Source organism: Balaenoptera physalus (genome assembly GCF_965194825.1).
Source record: "Balaenoptera physalus genome assembly, chromosome: X".
Lineage (NCBI taxonomy): Eukaryota > Metazoa > Chordata > Mammalia > Artiodactyla > Balaenopteridae > Balaenoptera > Balaenoptera physalus.
Genome location: NC_138903.1, coordinates 115,312,850 through 115,336,932, shown reverse-complemented (window position 1 = coordinate 115,336,932; position 24,083 = coordinate 115,312,850). Strand labels below are relative to the sequence as shown.

The window sequence follows — 24,083 nt, the reverse complement described above, 5'->3', positions numbered from 1 at the left end:
GGTTTTTAGTAAATTTACAGAGTTGTGCAACCATTACCACAAGCCAGTTTTCAAACATTTCCATCATGCCAAAAGAGCTCTCTCATGCCCATTTGCAGTCACTCAACCACTAATTTAATTTCTGTTTCTATAGATTTACCTTTTCTGGACATTCCATATAATAGGAGTGATAAAATATGTGGTCTTTTGTATCTGGCTTTTTTCACTCAACACAATGTTTTTGAAATTTATGCATTTTCTAACATGAATCACAGCAGTTTGTTCCTTTCTATTGCTGAGTAGTATTCCATTTTATGGGTATACCACATTTTATTTATCTATTTACTTGGCCAGGGACATTTGGATTGTTTCCAGTTTAGCTATTATGAATAATGTTATGAATATTCATGTACAAGTCTTTGTGTGGACACATGTTTTCATCTCTCTTTGGTAGATTTCTAGGAATGTAATCGTTTCGTCTTAAGGTAAATTTGTGTTTAACATTTTAAGAAACTGCCAAACTGTTCTCCAAATTGTTACAATAAAACCAGAAATGTATGAGGTTTCCAATTTCTCCACATCTTCACTAAAATTTGGTATTGTCTATCTTTGTGATTATGGTCATTCTAGTGCAATGGATCTCATTGCAATTATAATTAGCATTTTTCTAATGACTAATGATGTTGAGCACCTTCTCATCTGTTTATTAACCATTCCTATGTTTTCTTTGGTAAAATGCCTATTCAAATTTTTGCCAATTTTAAAATGGGTTGTCTTATTGAATTTTAAGAGAGTTTTATATATTCTTATTAAAAATCCTTTATGAGATATATAATTTGTGAAATTTTCTTCCAATCTGTGGCTTGACTTTTCATTTTCTTTGTTTGTGTGTGTCTGTGTTATTTTTTTTTAATTGAAGTATAGTTGATTTACAATGTTGTGTTAGTTTCAGGTGTACAGCAAGTGATTCAGATATATAGATATATATATATCTACATATAGATATATATATAGAGATAGATACATAGATATACATATACATACTTTTCAGATTCTTTTCCATTACAAGTTATTACAAGATATTGAATATAGTTCCCTGTGCTATACAATAGGTCCTTTCTGTTTATCTATTTTATATATAGTAGTATATGTCTGTTAATCCCATACTTCCAATTTATCCCTTCTTCCCCCTGACTTTTAATTTTCTTAATGCTGTCTTTTGGAGTGTGACAGTTTTTAATTTTGATGGAATTCCTCTTTCTCAATGTGTTTTAGTCAACTATGCTTTTGGTGTTGCATCTAAGAACTTTTTGCCTAACTTAAGGTCAAAAGTTTTTCTCCTAAGTTTTCTTCTAGAACAACTTTTTTAGGTTTACCTCTTAGGCTTAGGCCTATGATCCATTTTGAATTTTTTGTATGTTTGTATGGTGTATGGTTGTGAGGTAGGAATTCAACTTCATTTTTTTTTTTTTGCGTGTGGATGTCCCTTTCTCCCATTTGTTGAAAAGACTATTATTTCCCACATTAAATTGTCTTGCCATCTTTATCAAAAACCAACTGATCATAGATGTAAGGGCTTATTTCTAGATTCTCAACTATGTTCCATTGATTTATATGTGCTTATGCTATTACCACACTGTTTTGTTTACTGTAGCTTTGTATTCAGCTTTGAAATAGAGGTGTATATTCTCCAACTTTGTTCTTTTTCAAAATTGTTTTGGTTGTTTTGCATCCTGTGCATTTCCATGTTAATTTTAAGATCTTTTGTCAACTTCTACCCCCAAGTTTGGTGGGGATTGCATTGAATTTATAGATCAATTTTGGAAGAATTACCATCTTAACAATATTGAGTCTTCTAATCCATGAATCTGAAATCTCTCCATTTATATAGATCTTTTAAAAATTTCAGCAATGTTTTGTAATTTTCAGAACACAAGTTTTAAATATCTTTTGTTAAATTTATCGGTCTTTTATTTTTTATATGCTATTGTGAATGGAATTGTTTTTCTAGTTTTCTTATTTGATTATGCATTGCTAGTACATGAAAATCCAATAACTTTGTATATTGACCTTCTATCTTGCTACCTTGCTGAACTATCTATTACTTCTAGTAGCTTTTTGTGGAGGCCTTAGGATTTTCTACACACAGAACCATGGTGTCTGATTGCACTGACTAGAATCACCAGTAGACTGTTGGATAGAAGTGGCAAGAGCAGACATCCCTGTCTTGTCCCTGGTCTTAAGGGAAAGCACTCAGTTTCTCACCATTTAGTATTATTATGATGTTAGCTGTAGGTTTTCCAACTTTATCAGGTTGAAGAAGTTCCCTTCAATTTTTTGTTTGTTGAATGTTTTTACCTTGAATTGGTGTTGGATTTTGCCCAATGTTTTTTCTGCATCTATTGATATGATAATGTATTTTTGGTCCTTTATTCTATTAACATAGCATATTACATTAATTAACCTTCACGTGTTGAACTGATCTTGCACTCCTGGGATAAATCCCACTTGGTCATGATGTATAATTCTTTTTTATATGTTGCTGGATTCAGTTGACTAGTATTTTGTGGAGGATTTTTGCCTTTGTATTCATGAGAGATATTAATCTGTAGTTTTCTTGTGATGTCTGTGTCTGATTTTGGTATCAGAGTAATACTGGCCTCATGAATGAGTTGGTAAGTGTTCCTTACTCTATTTTCTGGAAGAGTTTGTGAAAAATTGGTATTTGTATCTTATCTGAATATTTGATAGTATTAACTAGTGAAACCATATGGGTGAGCCTGATTAAGTTTTAATGAGAGTTGTACATTTATCAATTTGGGCAAAAAATAAATAGATAAAAGAGCCATTGATTTGGTCTTTTTAAAAAAGCTTGTTATATAAAGATTTTCATTCTAATGTGATTTTGAAATATACAAATACACTTCACCTATCTAAAAATGAGCACGCCATCTGTCTAAAACACAATAGAAAACCAAGACAAAAGAGAAAATAACTTTCTAGTACTCAAAACTGATGCCCCCATGTCCATGAATTTTACTCAATAGGAGAGCACCACATGATTCCATGGAGAGTCTATTTACTCTTATAATTCATAAAATGCTAACAGGTTTGGATATCTGCATTCCCTTTTATTCATGTTAAAATGTGAATTTTAATTGTAAAAATTGTTTTGGGTGCCCATTTTATGGTAGATTAGAAGTCACAATTTGGAACCAAGTAGAGACTTCTTCAGGGGAAGTCAATGACCAAGAAGTGATTCCTATTAATCTGACAGAGAGGGAAAAGGCATAAAAATTACAAAGAACACACAAGAATTCAAAAATCCAAACAGTTTCAAGCCGTTTACTGTAGGGGCAGATAATCCTATATACCTCAATTGCCTTTGTAGGCACAGTGCTATAATAGATGTTTATAACAATAAATTGGATACATCTAGAATAGATTATGAGCAGGGATAAACTTCCAGTGATTTGGAAAAGTGAGAATAATTTCCAGAATTATTCACCTACTGGGGATTCCATATAGCAGGGTTTTACTAGATTCCCAATGTACAGAGTGAGGAATGGCTGTGACTGGCTTGCATTAGAGTTGGCATTTGTATTCTCCTTTCTTAATAATGCCTGATCAAGGCAGAGTGAGGTTAGGGGGCTGAATTAGTTTGTTAGGGCTACCATAACAAAATACAACAGACTAGGTGACTTCAAGGACAGAAATTTATTTTCTCACACTTCTGGAGGCTAGACATCCAAGATTGACGTGTCAGCAGGTTTGGTTTCTCTCGTTGGCTTGCGGATGGCTGCCTTCCTGATGAGTCCTCACCCAGTCTTTCCTCTGTGTACCTGCATTCCTGGTGCCTGGTGTCCAAATTTCCTCTTCTTATAAGGACACCAGTCAGATTGGGTTAGGGCCCACTCTACTGCCTCATTTTTAAAATAATCACTCCTTTATAGGTCTTGTCTCTGAATACAGTCACATTCTGAGGTACTGGGGGTTAGGATTTCAATATATGAATTTGAGAGGGAGGTCACAGTTCAACTCATAACAGAGACTGATCAGAAGTAGAAGAGATCATAAACAGAATGTGGGAGAAGAAAATAACAAAATATTCATCTATGATCCTGGAGCCTGTGAGACCTACGCTGTGTCTGTGACTTCATAGCAACCCACTGCTTCTTATTTGAAGAAGAACCAGTTAGTTTCTCCCCCACCACCCATATCCTGAAACAAATATACATATATTCAGGAGGTCTAGGGCTGCACTGGCTGCAAAGAAAGGGCTGTTTGGGGGAGGTCAGAGGGTCTGCTGGGTGCTCCATTGCTTAACTCATCAATGGTAATGTAAAAAATGTCACTTTACTGTCATGCAGCAGAACTGGGAGACTTTCATGAAGAAACAGATAGGAAATATTTGGCACAAACCCGGTACTTACCGAACCAAGAGGATTTAGAGAGCAAGATCGTGCACTTCCATCAGAAGCACATGTAAGTACTTTCCCTGGCATCTGCTTCCACCTATTCTACCGGCAGGGAAGACTGAAGCTGAGGACAGACTCTTAAAAGCAAGTCTTTAAGTCAGAGAAACTTCAGGCTCAAGAAAACACTGACTTCCTCTTCAAGCTCTTGGGGTAGAGGTGTCATTCTTTTTTTTTTAGGCGTCATTCTTGCTGCATTTATTAGGCTCATAAATTCTTTCCCCTTGCAGTGGCAAGAGCCCAGCTGAATCTGACATTCTGCTACTGGACATAGCGAGGAAGCTGGACATGTACGGCATCAGGCCGCACCCCGCCAGTGATGGTGAAGGGATGCAGATCCAACTGGCTGTTGCTCACATGGGCGTACTGGTGTTACGGGTAACAGCTCTTTTCCTTTAAAGTCTTCAGCTTTGGGTGTTATCTTGGCTCAAACTTGAATGTCCATTCTCAAGGTGACCCCACCCCTCAGTCTTACCACCAGCAAGAAAAGGAGGCAGTGCTTGGAAGAGTTTAGGGTAAAAGTCCCCTCTCCTTGACGTGCTTTGCTTCCATTTGCAGTCTGGAACTGACTGTTTTGATTCTCAGGAGCTCACACATTAGATCAGGCCAGCGTGGTGAAGAGATGAAATCAAGAGGCTCTTTGGAACTTTTAGACCCTAAATAAGAATACAGGTTTTTGGCATCCTAAAAGCTTAGGCTGTGACATAAAGTGCATTCAGCCTGTCCAAATCCACCAGAAACAACCTGAAGGGTTGTTCTCATTCAGTTAGCAGTTTTGTTGGAGGTGCCCAGTGCCAGCTAGTAGGGAATTAGCGACCAACCCTGAAAGCAATGGTTGCTGTTTACCGACTCATCCTTTTCCCAGGACTCTGTTTTCCAGAGAGGGCTCTCTCCATCACCATTAATCCTCAATCCTTGGAATGTGACCAGAACATATTTTTCAACAGTTTTTCAGTCTATTTGGACTTCTTATATCTGTGAACATTCAATGAATTTAGATCCAAGTTAAGGTTTAAGAAGCTTCAGAACGATAGGCAGATACCTAGACAGGTTTTGGAATGAATCACCTGTGACAAAGAAAGGGATGGCTTCAGACCCACTGACCCCCAGGACCGAATTAGAGTACTGAAATAAGTCACAAAGCAGATCAAGTACAGACTTGGCAACACCAATCTTAACCTTCTAATTTATTTGGTTATAAACTTTACAGCATGAGAGCCACACTGATGGACAAAACACCCAATGGATCACAGGCACACCTGTTCACCCAGGAAGGAATTTTTACCCAGTCCACTCAAACCCTGATTCTTTTTTATTTTTATTTTTTTTAGATAAGCAACAAAGATATATTATATAGCTCAGGGAAATATAGCCATTATCTTGTAATAACTTTTTTTAAATTTTATATTGCAGTATAGTTCATCAACAATGTTGTGTTAGTTTCAGGTATACAGCAAAGTGATTCAGTTATACATAAACATGTATCTATTCTTTATTTTATTAATCTTTTTTAACATCTTTATTGGAGTATAATTGCTTTACGATGGTGTGTTAGTTTCTGCTTTATAACAAAGTGAATCAGCTATACATATACATATATCCCCATATCTCCTCCCTCTTGCGTCTCCCTCCCTCCCTCCCTATCCCACCCCTCTAGGTGGTCACAAAGCACCAAGGTGATCTCCCTGTGCTATGTGGCTGCTTCCCACCAGCTATCTATTTTACATTTGGTAGTATATATAAGTCCATGCCACTCTCTCACTTCATCCCAGCTTACCCTTCCCACTCCCCGTGTCCTCAAGTCCATTCTCTATGTCTGCGTCTTTATTCCTGTCCTGCCCCTAGGTTCTTCAGAACCTTTTTTTTTTTTAGATTCCATATATATGTGTTAGCATACGGTATTGGTTTTTCTCTTTCTGACTTACTTCACTCTGTATGACAGACTCTAGGTCCATCCACTTCACTACAAATAACTCAAGTTTGTTTCTTTTAATGGCTGAGTAATATTCCATTGTATGTATGTGCCACATCTTCTTTATCCATTCATCTATCAATGGACACTTAGGTTGCTTCCATGTCCTTGCTATTGTAAATAGTGCTGCAATGAACATTTTGGTACATGGCTCTTTTTGAATTATGGTTTTCTCAGGGTATATGCCCAGTAGTGGGATTGCTGGGTCATATGGTAGTTCTATTTTTAGTTTTTTTGTTCTTTTTTAAAATTTATTTATTTATTTATTTTTGGCTGTGTTGGGTCTTCGTTTCTGTGTGAGGGCTTTCTCTAGTTGCGGGAAGCGGGGGCCACTCTTCATCGCAGTGCGTGGGCCTCTCACTATCGTGACCTCTCTTGTTGCGGAGCACAGGCTCCAGACACGCAGGCTCAGTAGTTGTGGCTCACGGGCCTAGTTGCTCCGCGGCATGTGGGCTCTTCCCAGACCAGGGCTCGAAACTGTGTCCCCTGCATTGGCAGGCAGATTCTCAACCACTGCGCCACCAGGGAAGCCCTATTTTTAGTTTTTTAAGGAACCTCCATACTGTTCCCCATAATGGCTGTATCAATTTACATTCCCACCAACAGTGTAAGAGGGTTCCATTTTCTCCACACCCTCTCCAGCATTTATTGCTTGTAGAGTTTTTGATGATGGCCATTCTGACTGGGGTGAAATGATACCTCATTGTAGTTTTGATTTACATTTCTCTAATGATTAGTGATGCTGAGCATCCTTTCATGTGTTTGTTGGCAATCTGTATATCTTCTTTGGAGAAATGTCTATTTAGGTCTTCTGCCCATTTTTGGATTGGGTTGTTTGTTCTTTTGATATTGAGCTGCATGAGCTGCTTGTAAATTTTGGAGGTTAATCCCTTGTCAGTTGCTTCATTTGCAAATATTTTCTCCCATTCTGAGGGTTGCCTTTTCATCTTGTTTATAGTTTCCTTTGCTATGCAAAAGCTTTGAAGTTTTATTAGGTCCCATTTGTTTATTTTTATTTTTATTTCCATTTCTCTAGGAGGTGGGTCAAAAAGGATCTTGCTGTGATTTACGTCATAGAGTGTTCTGCCTATGTTTTCCTCTAAGAGTTTTATAGTGTCTGGCCTTACATTTAGGTCTTTAATCCATTTTGAGTTTATTTTTGTGTATGGTGTTAGGGAGTGTTCTAATTTCATTCTTTTACATGTAGCTGTCCAGTTTTCCCAGCACCACTTATTGAAGAGATAGTCTTTTCTCCATTGTATATTCTTGCCTCCTTTATCAAAGATAAGGTGACTGTAAGTGCGTGGGTTTATCTCTGGGCTTTCTATCCTGTTCCATTGATCTATATTTCTGTTTTTGTGCCAGTACCATACTGTCTTGATTACTGTACCTTTGTAGTATAGTCTGAAGTCCGGGAGCCTGCTTCCTCCAGCTCCGATTTTCTTTCTCAAGATTGCTTTCATGTATCTCTTCTTGCTAACCCTGATTCTTGCTATTTCCTATTGCATGAGAGAAGATAGGAAGGGTATGAGAGCAAGACCGTCATGTTAGTTGTGATCTCTTTCATTGTGAATACTTCTGTGGACAGTTGGGAACAATATAGATGGTCTATTTTGTCCTACTTGAAATCCAGTCAAAGAGTATTTATGTATTGAGTACCCTCTATCTGTTCTTCATTGTACTATTCTTTCTTTAAAAAAAAAACAGCTTTATTGAGCTATAATTTGCATAACATAAAAGTCATCTGTTTTAATGGTACAATTCAGTGAGTTTGAGTATATTTATAGTTGGGCAGCAATCCATTCATCCTTCTATCAGTATATTTATTGTACATCCACTTTGTGCCAGGTACTAGAGCTGCAGAGGTAAACAGGTATGATCCTGACTTAAATTCTAATAGGAACTTAAATTCTAATAGGAGGAAGACAGACAATTAAACAAGTAATTATAAACAAATGTGATGTGCTTTGTGCTAGAAGAAGCACAGGATGCTAAGGTAACACATGTGAAAGGGACTTAACATTTAAGCAAGACCTGAGGAAGTTATCCAGACCAATGGGATAGGGTTGGCTGATGAAGGAGGGTGTTCCAGGGAAAGGGCACACAGACAAAGGCCCTGAGAAGGAAAAGGATGACATAATCAAGAAACTAACATTAAGCATGACACATGGCTCCTGTCATTACAATAGTCACAATTTATTTTGAAATACCAGAGAAATAACGATCAATATCAGACAATGAGTAATCAAAAGCTAATCTATCACATTTACTTTAGTTGCAGAAGTAGTATACCCAACAAAATAATGTGGTTACCTGTAGACAATGGTTAGATGGGGACAGAGGTAGGTGTGACGGTGGTGGGTGTGAGACTTCTCAATATATTTATTTTTGTACCCCCTTTGATTTTTGGACCATGTGAACAAACAAACAAACAGACAAACAAACAAGAGAGTTAAACTGTTTGAGTAGTCCAGGAGAGCTAAAGGAGTTCAGAGGAGTTAGAAATGGGTGTAGGCTGTGGCAATGATATGGAATACCCTAGAGGAGGCGCTAGTCATTCTGGGTAAGGAGAAGGAGGAGACCTATGGGAGGGAAGGTACAGAGTTGGATGGAAAGGTATTTTCTGGGAGCAGTGGGATCAAAGTTATAGTCAATATAGTTGGGGCAAGAAAATCAAGCCAAAAGAGTGTAGAGTTGATGTAGGTGGTGCAGAGCTATTGAAGGGGTTTGAGTAAATGAGGTGGCAGAATAAATGGGATTTTTTTTTAAAGCATTTGAATTTGGAAACATGGGAAGGGGGTGAGATTAGAGGAGCTATTGCAGTTCAGGTTTCCCCTGCTATTTGAAAGTAGAGCATTCCTATGAAACCTTTCCTAGCTGAAATAGTGTCAAGTGAAGAAGCATTACCTGAGCACACATCTTGCTAATGTGTGCACAAAATAAATCGAGATAAAGTACCGATGTACAGTTCAAAGCTATGGTGGCTTGATGCTGAGCTGCCGAGCAGAGTGTAGTTCCCGGGGAAGGAGCTTAGAGGTGCCACTCTCACTGCTCAGGGTGTGTGTTGCCTCTATAACAGCTCACTGCAAAACAAATGCTGATTTTTATTTTCGCCTTTTTCGGAGTAAAAGCAAAAATCCTCTTTGGATTTCTTTCAGTTAGCGAAAACTTGTAATAATGTGGGTCTTTCGTAAAAGCGAAGTGGCGTAAAGTGAACTTTCGAAAAGTGGGGTATACCCGGATACCTGCAATCTTTTTCTACTGTGATCCCCTATCCTGGTTAGAAACTTTTCCCAGGCATGCCCCTTCTTACTTGCATTTCAGAGCAGGCTTGTGTCCCACCTGGAATGCCTTCTTTGACCATAGCTTATATCTAGTACAACTGGATCAGTCTGTGCAAGAGGTAGATCAAGGATAGTCCTGTTCATGAAGTGCATTTTCCAACAGGTTTGCATTGTCTTACAAACCAGCTTGTGCTGACATTCATCCTGAAATCTGTCATGTGTTTCATCATAGGGAAATACAAAGATCAATACTTTCAACTGGGCTAAAATCCGCAAGTTGAGTTTTAAGAGAAAACATTTTCTCATCAAACTTCATGCCAACATCTTGGTAAGTAGCTTTTGAATAAATTCTTTTACTTTCTACTCACTTGAGATTTCTTGGTTGTTTCTGCAAATGGTCTGATTGTGAGTGATGAAAGCTGCCTGGCCCTGACCGATGATATTCTCCCTCTTTTGCCTCTACATAAATAAACCAGAGCTTTAGTCATATTTTTACTAAAGGCAAAACACTAAGAAATCCTATTGGCAGTTCAAAGTGAATAAAGTAATAGGAAAATGGGGTGGCTGGGATGAAAGACAAGTCTCCTTAGAAACCATTTTTCAGGGATTTGGTAAGTCAAATGAAAGAGCCCAGATCTAAGACTGTGGACATATTAATTCAACGTTATTTGCTTCCTTTAATAAAGTATTTTCATCTTCTTTCCTTAAGCAAAAATAATTGAACACCTACTACATGCCAACAAATTGAACACCTACTCTTTCCCAAAGCAGGATGTGGGGAGTGGGTATATATTAAGCAAAGGAAGCAACTATTGGGCAAGGCTGCATTGTACAGGGTGGGACAAAGGGGCTAGAAAGAATTTTTATGACTATAAAGGAAATTAAAAATATGTATCAACTACATTTTTGACCTACAGATAATTCAGTAGTTTGGGCTTCATTCTCTGAACCTTAGCCTTAGATAAAGGTGTTCATTTGAGCAGTTCAGAAGACTGAATCCAGTGTGAAGCTTGGGAAGAATCCCAGGGCTGCATCCAGAGACCTGGAGAGGAATGAGAGAAGGGGAGCAGCAAAGTGGACCGCACACGTGCATGGGCAAATGGGGGTATATAGTGAGTCAGGAGATGGGGCAACCTTGCACTTTAGGTCTGGAAGACTAAGCTCCCCTACAGACGATTAGAATACACTAAATGAGCAACACAGAGCATCATAGAACAAGGCAGCATAAAGAGGGAGAAATGTTTCTAGCTGGTGTGTTAAAAAGGCTCATGTATATGCAATCATCCTATAAAGCCTACCATTTGTAAGACAGATCTCCTCCTCCCTCCCCTTTTCCTGTTGGTCATTTATAACATCTTGTCACTTTGAAAGGATGTCCTTTGATGTTCATTTTAACCTAATTTACAACTTCATAAAAATGTTCCTGGCAGAGAAGAGGGGGTAAAAAAGCGTATGAGGTGAGGAGGGTGTGCAGAGCAAGATTTACTTCTTAGAGAAGGTTCTGTTTTTGAGCAGTGGCCCTGTCTGTTCCTTGGAAGTTTGCCAATCATTTGGTTTCAGTACGTGTGAAGCCGAAAGGGAGCCAAGTGGAAAATCAGAAGCTGGATGGGCCCCTGGACCAATAGTTTAGAAGGCGTTGGGATTTGAAGGTCTTTGATATTCTTGAAGGATGTTTTGCTTGATGGAAATTGGTTTATACAGGTGTTGTGCAAGGATACCTTGGAGTTCACCATGGCCAGCCGAGATGCCTGCAAGGCTTTCTGGAAGACTTGTGTGGAGTACCATGCTTTCTTCAGACTTTCTGAAGAGCCCAAATCAAAGCCCAAAACCCTACTCTGCAGCAAGGGTTCCAGTTTCCGCTACAGGTAATTAAATATTGCACACAGGCAAACTAAACACACAACTTCTTTTCAATAACATGGAAGGCAGTAGAAGGAGCTTGAATTCTAGAAGCAATAAAGATCCATTTCAATCACATAAAGGATGATACCCTTTACTGCTCATTCTCTGTGTGACTCATTAAGTCAATATTTCCTAACAGGGAGGTAGGGGCAGGTGTACACCCCACTTAAGAGGTTAGATCAGAATTTCTGCAAGGATAAGGGGACATATGCCGTTTGAGAAAACATAGTCAATGAACCTATTGTTTTCCTTACGTGCAACTTACATGCTAGCCATAGGAAGGACAGCTCAACAACATCCTTTTGGTGGTGGTTAGGCAAAAGATAGGGTGAGAAATCACTGGAGGGGCTAAGGGATTTGAGAGGTTGAACAATATTGTAGTGAAGGCTCCTTACTACACGTTAACACCTTGGAGGAAAGGAAGCGAGGTCAATATAAGAACTTGTTTTTACTGGATCCCACCAGCCTAGGAGTTCTTTGGAAGACGCTTTCAAACTCTTAGCTAAGATAAAAAATTCGAATCCAATGCTTCCTGTGAAGGATTTTTCAAGTAGTAGAAGCCTGCCCCAGTAAAAAGTGAGATTTTTACAATGTACATATTTTTATGGACTCTTTCCAAAATGTATTCTACAAATCCCTGCCTTTTAAACAGATGATACTGAGGATATTTTTCCCTTTTCTTAATGACCTATTATAAACATCACTTATTATCCTCTGCCGGCAGCTGTAGTGCAGTGGCAGCCTCAGGGCGGGGGAAGCATGTTAGACCCTGCACCACAGTGATAAATGGCTCAGACTTTTTGGATTTTATTATATTAGTGATTTCTTTTTTGGCTCTTGTGTTTCTCCCAGCAATCAGCTGGCTTTCTTTGCTAGTGTATGTCTGACTGGAGCAACCTTCTTCTACTGTTTAGTTAGCTGCTTTTCTCCTGTCATGGATTGGGAAACCAGACAAATAGCCTCATTAGAAACTATGTGTAAATTTGGAGGAAGGGGAAAGGCCTTTAAAGGAAAGTATATTAGTTTTCAAGGCCAGAATGTGTAACTGTTATATAGCGCTGTTCAGAAGCTTTTAAAAAATTTCTGGGTTCTGAATAGTTGAGGTTGCTCTGCCTGATCCTCGGATAAGTGGGCATTATTAATGTGATGGTCAGAGATGCACGACATATGTCATTCATCCAGAATCTTTCAATTTCAACAATAAATGACACTTTTGTGTTTTAGTTAGCCTACTGGGTTATAAAGAGCATTCATAAAATTGTTTATCTTGTTTTTATAATAGCGGAAGAACCCAAAGGCAACTTTTGGAATATGGGAAAAAGGGGAGGTTGAAGAGCTTGCCATTTGAAAGGTACATGGTTTTGTTTCTCTTTGTCACATTGATTTTTTTCTTTTTTAACATCTTTATTGGAGTATAATTGCTTTACAGTGGTGTGTTAGTTGCTGCTGTATAACAAAGTGAATCAGCTATACGTATACATATATCCCCATATCTCCTCCCTCTTGCGTCTCCCTCCCACCCTCCCTATCCCACCTTTCTAGGTGGTCACAAAGCACCGAGCTGATCTCCCTGTGTTATGCGGCTACTTCCCACTTGTCACGTTGAATTTTAAGTTGAATTTAGAGATTTATAGGGATCCTGTACTCACATGAAGACTATTTCAATTCCTTCTCTGTTTGGGGACTTCAGGAAACATTACCCATCGCAGTACCATGAACGACAGTGCAGGTCCTCACCAGACCTCCTCTCCGATGTGTCAAAACAAGTAAGGTTTTTGAAAATTCCTTCTTCTTTAGATAAATGTAATGCATCCACATTTCAAACGCTTCCAGGAATTGATTCTGCCAGAATCTCCCAGTATGTAAAAAGGTTACTCTGGTCAAGTTAGGTTAGCCTCCTGGGGAGGTCTGTCAACTCAGTCTCCAGCCAGTAGAAGACCATTGGGTAAACTGGTGTGTGTGCCTTATAGACAGGAAAGATCTGGCATGTCTTTATTTTATTTTATTTTATTTTAAACTTTTTTGGGGTTTATTTATTTATTTATTTATGGCTGTGTTGGGTCTTCGTTTCTGTGCGAGGGCTTTCTCTAGTTGCGGCAAGCGGGGGCCACTCTTCATCGCGGTGCACGGGCCTCTCACTATCGCGGCCTCTCTTGTTGTGGAGCACAGGCTCCAGACGCGCAGGCTCAGTAACTGTGGCTCACGGGCCCAGTTGCTCCGCGGCATGTGGGATCTTCCCAAACCAGGGCTCGAACCCGTGTCCCCTGCATTGGCAGGCAGATTCTCAACCACTGCGCCACCAGGGAAGCCCTGGCATGTCTTTAAATTGCAACCTGTATTGCTAACATCTTGCAAAATGCAGATCCAAACGAATTTCTATGGCTTTGTATTTTTAAAACTAAAAGCTGCTTTTTTACCTATGAAAATCTTAAGGCTTAGAGGAAGCTATAAGGTCTTGGGTTAAGTTTTTTTTTTTAAATAAATAAATTTATTTATTTATGGCTGCGTTGGGTCTTTGTTGCTGCGCGTGGGCTTTCTCTAGTTGTGGCGAGCGGGGGCTACTCTTCGTTGCGGTGTGCGGGCTTCTCATTGCCGTGGCTCCTCCTGTTGCAGAGCACAGGCTCTAGGAGCGCGGGCTTCAGTAGTTGTGGCACGCAGGCTCTGTAGTTGTGGCTCGTGGCCTCCAGAGCACAGGCTCAGTAGTTGTGGCACACGGGCTTAGCTGCTCCGCAGCATGTAGGATCTTCCCGGACCAGGGCTTGAACCCGTGTCTCCTGCATTGGCAGGTGGATTCTTAACCCCTGCGCCACCAGGGAAGTCCCTTGGGTCAAGGTTTTAAAGTACTTTTCCTATGTAATTTTGTTAATTTAAGAACAAAGTGCTGTTCTCCTGGAACTGTGAGATGATGGCTTCATTTGAGTTTTATAGTATGAACCATGTTATTTTTCTTTTGCTCTCCCTTGAAAAAAATTAATTAGAGGTCTCATGAACTCTGTCTTCATTCAAGTCAGAGGCAATTTTTATCTGAAAGGCATCACAGAGGTATAATGCTGGAAGGTACCGTCTAATGATTGACCGTCTCATGCCATTTACAGCCCTCCTCCCCACCATTTTACAGAAAATAGGGAGGAGGCTGGAACAGGGAGGTTAGGAGACTTGCCTAAGGTCACACAGCAAATAAAGGCAGAGCCAGGACCAAAAGGCAGAACTCCTAGCTCATGAATACAGCTACTCAACCATACTGCCTGAAGTACGATGCTGGCTCAAGTAGATGGAGAATGCGGAGGCTGGGAGTGTGATGGTGTTAAGAAAGGAAAGTGTCATGTCTATTTTTCAGCACATAAATTGGGATGTGGTACAACTTATTACCTTTTATGTATCTATTTATCAACCCTGGCATAGAACATGGGTTGAAAGGCCTTTGTGAAAAACTACCTTTGCAAAATTCAAGGCTGATTTAGATCCCTGCCCCCACCCCAACCAAATGGCTTTTTCCTTCTTTCACCAACATGTTCTTTCTCTCAAGGTGGAAGATTTGAGACTAGCCTATGGCAGCGGGTACTACCGAAATGTGAATGGAGTGCACGCCTCTGAGCCTGTGCTGGACAGCAGGAGGAGAAACTCTGCCGTGGAGGTGACGTTTGCAGCCGAGCTGGAGCATTCCAAACCAGAGGCAGATCCCACATCACTACATCAGTCCCAGAGCAGTTCCTCGTTCCCTTTTATTTATACAGACCCTGTCTTTACCACTGACCCCGATCCTGACTACTTTGAGGAAAGGAATCCTCTAAGCTCCTTCCAAACAAGCTGTAAGTTTGCTGACAATCACACGAGCACATCTTCTGGCCTTACAAGCAAAGTGAGTCCAGCAAGGCAGCTAACTTACACAGATGTGCCCTATATTCCTTGTACTGGTCAGCAGGTTGATATTATGCCTCCCCAGGTCTTCTTTTATGTGGACAGACCACCCCAGGTGCCCAGACAGTCTCCAATCACGGCAGAGGAAAGGGAAAGGCCAGACAGCTGTCTACAGCCTACCGCAATGAAGCCAGCCAAAAAAAGCCCAGGGAACCTCAGAATGCAGAGCTTTCAGCAAGACTTCCAAGAACTCCAAGAAGCTATGGCCCAAACTACTGGCTGGAGCAACCTCAATGTAGATCTAGAAGAGGAAGATCCAAATTTAGAAGATGCATTTGCATATAACATTCAAGAGCCAACCCCTAAACGGTCCCAGAGCCAATCAGACATAAAAACGATCCGTTTTCCTTTTGGATCAGAATTTAGACCTTTAGGGCCTTGTCCTGCTCTGAGTCGTAAAGCTGATCTGTTTACATATATGTTTGCAGAGCAGGAGTTTCCAACAGTTTTAATGGATCAGGGAGCAACAGAAGGGTATGTAGCTAGTGAATCCAGTGATTCTGAATCAGAGATTCTTAAACCAGACTACTACTCTTTGTATGACAAAGGAATAAGTTCACCCATGGCCAGAATCCGCTTGTCTTCTGGTAGTCTACAGCTAGATGAAGAAGATGAAGATGTTTCTTTCAATACATCAAGTGCTGAAGATAGGACTTTGTGAAAAGCATGTAATTACTTTTTAGCTTAAAATGTGAACCCTATGAACATTTCCAGGCCAATTCCATGTTACTAACTTAGGTGAAACATAAGGAACCTTCTGCAAAAACCACTTTCTTTGTTACTATTCATTGGTATTAAGGGACTCTTCTAAGCTTAGGCACTTAGCTTATGAAAGATCCAGCTCTGCCCCATTCCTCAAGCCTCACTCCTCTATCCCCTCTGAATCATTCTGGAACATGCCCTTTCCTCACCAGCCCCGTAGCAGAGTGAGGTGGGTATTTGTCATCTCCATTATACATTTCCCCAAAGAGACATTATAAACGAAGGTCAGGCTCTTCAACACCGAAGAACAGTGACAGTATGGATTGACCTATAGAATTGGCTCCTGATATCATTTAGCGACTTAGTAGACTGTGACTGTGTTGGTCATTTTGTTCTTAAACAATACTACAACTAAAGGTTTCAGTCCTCATTATTCGTGTGGGACCCAGTAAAAATGGCCCTGTTTTATGTTAAAGACTTCAATTTTTATAACATATGTTAGGGGGAGCATGGCTCTCCTATATTTCAGGAACAAGAAGGAACATAGATCCTCTCAACAGAACACCAGTTTATAATTAATCTAGGACTTGGCAGAATTCTAAACCTCGGAAGTTCAGGAATTGATCAATTTCTAAAGCCAGACATCTGCCTGATGGGGATAATATGATGTTTGACTTATTCTCTATTCTTAACTAGCTGTAATATGTAGTGAAAGATAAAAGTTAACATGTTGGTCTGTTTATGTGATCTCTCCTGCAAGCATTTTTTTTTTGCCATATCTTGTTGCGTGCATGTAGGCAAGGAAATGAGATGAATAGCATTTTAATAAAGAGTGATGGAAACCCATTTATTTGAAAATTAAGTTGTAAGTATGAACTTCATTTTGTTTCAGTCAACTTCAGAAGGGATTGGCTCTAGCCTATAATTAAGGGAAGGGACATTTAGAGAACAAGGAAAAGGAGGGAAGCAGGTAAAAATGTATAGTCAGGGATGGAGAAGTGGTAGAATTGGGGTAGCTGAAAAAAAAAAGGATAGTACTCCAGACTGAGTTAATGAACCAAAATTCTATTCTTGACCCATTCAAAATTTCTCTATTATTTCCCTTGGAAGGTATAGCATTCTATTTGAGAACTATTTATTTTCTTTATTGATTTTAATGGTAAGTAAAACATATTTACAAGATAATGTTAGGTAGTGACTTCAAAGAAATGATGCAATTATGTAAGCAAGCTATTTTTATATATGACTGAATGGAGAAAAGATGCATGGAATAGTTTTCTTACTCTCCTAGTCCTTACACCACAAAAATCCCTTTGAATATACCTCACTCTACCTCTTTCCAACATGCTAGCACTTTCCTTCCTGCTCCTGGAATCGAATCCGGTAACTCACAAGTCTAGAATAGCTATTTAATAATAAGAATATATTGAAACCCAATCACCTATATATTAATCCTATAGATACTCAAAGCTATATTAAGTTCATCTTTGACCTTTTCTCTAGGAAAAACTCAGATTCTTTTAGGATTATACGCTATTTCTCATCTTAGTTTCTAGAAATCTTTGTGAAATTTGTTTCCCCCAGAGAAATACAGCGTTCAAATCTGTATAAAATTTCCTAATAAAACTATAACTAGGGTGACCATAAAGTTTATTGTGTAACCTAGGAAGGATACTTTTGAGTGAAAGAGAACTCTATTAATAATTTTGTCAGGACAGGAGGCAGAAATCAGGACATATTCACTGGAGCTATAATCAATGTTTAATAAAATGTGAAGAATACCTTCTAGTTTCCAATGGAAACACTGGTGTTAAAGTTCCAACAATAAATGAAAGGGGACAGGAGAAATGATTTGAAACTATTAAAATACCACACCATACCCCCACCTCAAGAAAATGAACATTGAGGACCAGGAAATTTAAATATTTATTTTTAACCCCCCCCAAAACACTGAAGTATCCTTACCCAGAAACATTTTACAGGACTAATAACTATAATGAATAAGCAATACAATTTTCTATCCACAGTGCAGCTGCGCTGTAAAGTTTCAAATAATCAATTTAAAAATTTGTTGCTTTTACTTTTACAAAAATATTCATTTGATACATGATCCGATCTTCAAAATTATTACCAGACCTCTACAAATTATAAACTGTAATTGAGTTTCAGTTCCATAGCAGGTGAAAAATTTAACTGAACTATTACTTCAAAATACAATGTGTTAAAAGTAATTATTACAGTATAGGCACCAATGAAAAAATTTTCTTGGCATATGACACAACAACTTATTCAAGTGTCTGTATTATTACAAAAAAGGAAGAGGTAATGGCTGCTTTGACTAAAAACTGTATTCTTCACTTGAAGAAAATCTTTCTTCTAATATTTGGCAATTATTCAGGTTTATTAAAATGACTTCTGTGCAAAAACCAAATTGTTCAGATCCAAACAATAAAACATTAACTATCAAAACTAATTAATATCAATAATTCTACAACTACTGAAATATAGCCCCACTTCAGAACTTAGGCAGGCATAATATATATACTGGGCTTAAAAGAAAAAGGTATTACCCATGTAACAGTACCATAAATATAACTGAAAATTAACTGTACAGTCTAACTTACCTTTGTATGGACAGAAATCATCCTGTACTATGGTTATTTTCATATGAACTAGAAAATGCTTATTTAAATACCCTTTCAAAAATGAACAAATGATGTTTATGTATTGGATAGTTATGAGGAAAAAAATGTATAAATAGTTTATAGGATATTTTATGACCATGACAAAAATATGCTGGTGTAAATTATATTCATACCTGTTGATCAGGTATTTATAATCACATGATAATCAGCTTCTTTTAAGCTCCCCAAATCCAAGCATATAATATGCGATTTGAGTTGATTTTAAAAATGAATCCTGACTAATTCTTCCGGTATTACCAAAAATCCATCCTTGGCTAATTAGTATTGCTTTAACTTTCCAACCATGTTAAATAAGGGTCAATTGTCTCTTCTATAAGAGAAAGTAAATACTGCACACCAAGAGGTACCTCTGTTGCTACATGTTGCCTCTAAATGTTTCAAACGCAGGGCTCTCAAATGTGATCATCATTGAGCTGCCTGGAATATCATACCCACTTGGGAGAAGAGTCAATAGTTTTCCAGGTTTCATTTCTAAGAGCTTATTAAAAACTTCTGCTTTAAGAACGTGTGACTTGTTTCCGCCTCCCCACCAGTAGTCATTTTTAGAATATGCTTGTGTTTTAAAAAAAAAAAAAAGCTTTTTGAGGCTTGATGATTACAAAAGTTGAATATTTAGGATGACTTTAAAAGACCTGTATGTTTCATGAGTGTACAGTTAACTAAAGATCAAAACATGAAAGGTATTCATCCTAGTAACTTAAGTAATAATGATACCTAAAAGCAAAACTGTATCTCAACATTTACTAGAATACAGGTGAAACTATAGTATTAAAAGTTATTCCTTACAAAATAATCTCTTTAAAATATAAAATGATAAACACCATCACAAAATAGTTGAATAGCTTCTTCCAAATCTTCAATGTCGCAAAGATCCAAAAGGCACGTGGAGCTCATGAGTTAAGCATTGTTAAGCTTGAAGTAGCTTTGGTGGGTTTCTCTGGGTCCATATGAAATAGAAGCCACTAACAAGAAGTTTCTTAGGGGGATTCATCTGCTGAACACCTATAAAATTAAGAAAAACTTAAATTGATATACAACTATGCATGTGTCTATTTTACATCTGTATGAACTCTGCAGTGAAAGAATTGATTCAGCAAACAAAAATTGTATTGCGTCTCATCATGTAAACGTTAAAATATAAAGCGGTTCAAAAATCCCTTCTGCGTCTGATTTTACAACTTCCAATTGATTTGTTTGCAAATTGGAAAAGAGGGGAGGTTTCCACTAAAAACTAAGGGATTTTAAGAGGGGCTTTAGCTGATGAGTATAAATAGGCTTTATCAGCCAGAAAGGTCTAGAGTATGTGTTTTACAGGCTGTATGGTTTGTTCCAATTTGGTCCCAGCGGCATCACAAATACAAAGGAATATAAAGATGCACTGAGAAGCAATATAATGGGATTAAGGCTAAGATTAGTAGTGCTTTTTATAACTTGCTTGAGCTAAGGAGTTGTGTTCGTATATGCATACAAAAGTCTTGTTTTAAAAGGGAATTTAAAAATTAAATGTAAGAACCTTTTTGAATGTGAACAAAGTTAAAGCAACAGTTCAAGAGGCAGTATAGAAACTGAAATCAAACATAAGAACCTTTTAGAGTCTTCATTTGAGTTTCTCTACCTAAAATCCTTAACTTTTCTTATGGGGGTTAAACTTAATGAACTTTAGCACTGAAACAATGTGAACAGCAGTGTGATAAGAGTAGTGGCAAGAATGAAAGCATTCCTCAATGGTATTTACAAGGGTCCAAATAAGAATATGTCCCCTGACCTTTTGTCTGTACTCCTACTAACAGGGAAAGGAAACAAAAAAAAAACAAAAAAAACCAGGCCATTTCGTTCAGTGGAAAACTACCTTGTAATGCCCGAAGATAATAATTCCAAAAGCTAATGTTTAAGATGGGCAACAAACAAAACAGTTTTCAAGCATATGACTATTAAGAATTGACTTTGTTAGGAATAAACGGAATGACTGAATCAAGTAGGTAATTATATTATCGCATCATAAATGAACATCCAACAGAAAATGTCAAAATAGTTTTTTAAAAATGACATTTCAAGCTTACTTTTGAAATTTTTCAATTAATTTCTTCACCATTTTATCTGTGATGCCAGGACAGGCAGCTTCAGCCACAGCAATACTTTTCTCCAGTTCTTCGATTGCCTGATTCCTGCTAGCATTATTCTCATCCTGCTGTTTAAGCTGAGAAAGATCAATAGCTATAACATTTAAAATTACTATACTTCTTAAAATAGATATCCGAAGCTAATGAATCTGTACTTACTTCAGCAAACGCAGGTGTGATTATCATAGACAAACAGCTCAGGGTTTGTACAAGATCTTGCTCCTTTGAACAAATATTATAGATTATACACATGAAATTAAAATAATCATTCATGTGCATTCATTGGAATCCTCCTCCCAAAAGACCCAATACAGGGCAAGTTTCCATGCTTTCTTCCCATCACTAATTCCCATCCATCATCCAGAAGTTCTCTAACTTAGAGGATTACAACTGATATACATGATTCCACTGGGTTTAGCTATCTCTAGGTAAAATGCATTTTAAAACATACCAATGGCCACTTAAATGACTTCTATGACCTTTTCTTAATTAGCTCAAAACGAGTGGCAAATGAAACCTACTCTGGACACAGTGAGGTAGATGAGCACTTAGGGGTATTAAATTCTAACAATTTTTGGCCATCATACTCTCACTATATAGTTCGAAAAAGTCTACCAAGAGGAAGTGATCATCTCCATATACATACTGCCCCATTCTGTAGTTTCTTTGGATCAGGCTTCTTTCGCACGGTGGTAAAGCTCCATTCAGGATGAGTGTTATTTTCCCTGCTGGTGGATTCCCTAAAGAGATTGCCAAAGATAACTTCTGTAAGTTCCTAAATGATACAGCTTGGTGAAAATACCTAATCAATGCAGCCAGACTCCGAACGGAGAATTGTCCCGATGTATAAAAAATCATTTGATCTCAGTTTCAAATAGACACTGCTTTTTACTGAAGAGTAGCAATGGTTCTCAACTCTAAGTGTGTACCAGAATCACACGTGAAGGTCTCTTACTATATATAAAGCCCTGCCCCAACCCCTTCCCACTGACTAGATCAGGATCTCCTGTAGTGTGGCTCGTGATTTTTTTTTAATTTTTATTTTATATTGGAGTATAGTTGATTTACATTTTTGAAAGGCTCCATGGGTGACTCTCATGGGCAGCTAAGGCCAACAACCATTAGAACAGAGTAAAAACAACTATCCTGGTATTTTTTAGACCTTTTAAAAGTTGGGCAATTTCTCATAAATGCAAGTAGTAGCTAAAGAAATTTGGTGTTGCCTTTGTGTCAATTCAGCTAGCGAAGGAGTAAATTAAATTATGGACTTAGAGGCTGAAACGTTAGTATAAATGCTGCAGTTAAAAAACAATGCAACTTTTTAGGGGGTACAAATGAGATATAAATGAATATTTCAATGTCCCGGTCTGATCACGGTTTGGTACATGGCCAAGAGGTGGGAAACGTTAGTTCTCCAGAGGGATTTTGCAGGTTGCCATCAAAGTAAGAGAAGACATTGTTCCTTATCACTTTGGGCAAACCAGTAAAACACCTTAAATCGAATCTTGTTCCAAAATTTTGTAATATACTCAAGTATCCACTAGGGGTTAGACCGAGACCATTTAAAACTAAAGCAATTCACTTCTAAGAAAAAAAACGTGTTTCCAAATTCATTGTACTTCACAGACCGTGATTTTAAAAGATTTTCACAGTTTCTAAAGTCAAACTTTAGAATAAGGTTTATATTTTATGCTAGAGAAAGCATATTGGATCACAGTTAAAATATATGCAATATTAAAATGGGCTATCTACATAAAAATTAAATAATTGGTACATACGAATCAGAGCCCTCAGAATCAGATTCGTCATCACTGTGTCCTTCTGCCTTCCATCTCTTAAATCGATCTATCAGTTCAGTCAGATAAGAAGTCTTCTTTGAATTTTTTACAATGAATTTATGTTTCAGAAGTTCTTTAGCTGTAGGACGCTAAGGAACGAAAAAGAAAGGATGCATGAATATTTCTAGGCTCTTTTGATTGCAAGGAGTGATAAGAAATCACTTCAGTTATTAAGCTGAAAGGTGTAAAAGTATGTCTGCAGATATGAGGACAACTAAAATGCCATAGGACAATAGCTAATTCTATTTTTGAAGTGGCTCAAGGCAACCAAATTAAATTCACTACTTTGGTACCAATTTGCTAAAGCCCAATGGGCAAAAGGTGGCCTACCTACTAGCAACAGGCAGCAGGGCTTTCTTAAAATCAGAGAAACACATGGCAGGACTTTGATAATTAAGTAAAAATTTAAAAACGTTTCAAAATAGTGCTTTAAAATACTTTTACTATATTTACTGCAAATTGGAAAAAAGGATGAAAACTAGCAAGGCTGTAACTTTGTTATTATCTGCACATATCATATGACCCCCTTCTTCATCACACATTAATTCATATTGCATCTAAATACAAACACCAGGTGCTGTGGGGGATATTTTCCCCCCTAGTATTTTATTAATATGAGAATATTCATTAGTAACTTAAAAATTGTCACATCAAATTCAGTTCTTGTATATTTCTAGTTTCTCGAAGTCATCGGGCGGCTTTATTTTAAAAACAGTAAAACAACTGTAATCAACTTTGCCAAGTAAATGAATGGAGCTCATTAGACTTCAGGAAACGTGTACAACTTCATGTTGGAATTTCTGAACATTAAATAAAAAATAGTGAAACGCAAACAACTTTTCATGAAAAATGAAAACACAGTTGAATAAAAATCATTGTGAATAGTTATACATATACTTTCATAATGACATCCTAGAAAATGAACTTTATTTCCCCCTGAAATAGGAGATGATCAACAGAATAAAGAAGAAGCTAGGGACCATAGAAAAAACAGAAAAAGATGCAGGGGAAGGAGAGAAGGAACTACGGATCTTGTCAACAACTAAAGAAAATTAGCAACATAGAGGGAAGAATCACGTTCCTGGATGGATCTTAGACAGTTTTCACAGGCACTGTATTCCTCACTGTTGAACAAACCACACTGGCTCTATGTAGATCTGATCATAGAAAATAGTAGTCGCAGCACAT

General features: G+C 38.0%; 2 protein-coding genes across 3 annotated transcripts in view; one reads left to right on the top strand and one right to left on the bottom strand.

Annotated features, from left to right (window-relative positions):
* The window catches only part of FRMD7 (FERM domain containing 7), a 64,168-nt gene extending 47,078 nt beyond the window's left edge, over positions 1-17,090 (top strand). Inside the window, exons 6-12 of the mRNA XM_082445338.1 lie at positions 4,350-4,464; positions 4,685-4,832; positions 9,943-10,038; positions 11,412-11,575; positions 12,895-12,963; positions 13,303-13,378; positions 15,139-17,090. Coding sequence (XP_082301464.1) covers positions 4,350-4,464; positions 4,685-4,832; positions 9,943-10,038; positions 11,412-11,575; positions 12,895-12,963; positions 13,303-13,378; positions 15,139-16,191 — 1,721 coding nt within the window. The 3' untranslated portion in view covers positions 16,192-17,090. The remainder of the gene's footprint in view (positions 1-4,349; positions 4,465-4,684; positions 4,833-9,942; positions 10,039-11,411; positions 11,576-12,894; positions 12,964-13,302; positions 13,379-15,138) is intronic.
* A 1,049-nt stretch (positions 17,091-18,139) lies between these two features.
* STK26 (serine/threonine kinase 26) overlaps positions 18,140-24,083 on the bottom strand; it is a 63,591-nt gene continuing 57,647 nt past the window's right edge. For both annotated transcript variants that reach the window (XM_082445378.1, XM_082445379.1), the window contains 5 exons: positions 22,836-22,984; positions 21,704-21,797; positions 21,217-21,279; positions 20,998-21,134; positions 18,140-19,939 (listed from right to left, as the gene is read on the bottom strand). In XM_082445378.1, the coding sequence (XP_082301504.1) occupies positions 19,915-19,939; positions 20,998-21,134; positions 21,217-21,279; positions 21,704-21,797; positions 22,836-22,984 (468 nt within the window). In that variant the 3' untranslated portion in view covers positions 18,140-19,914. The remainder of the gene's footprint in view (positions 19,940-20,997; positions 21,135-21,216; positions 21,280-21,703; positions 21,798-22,835; positions 22,985-24,083) is intronic.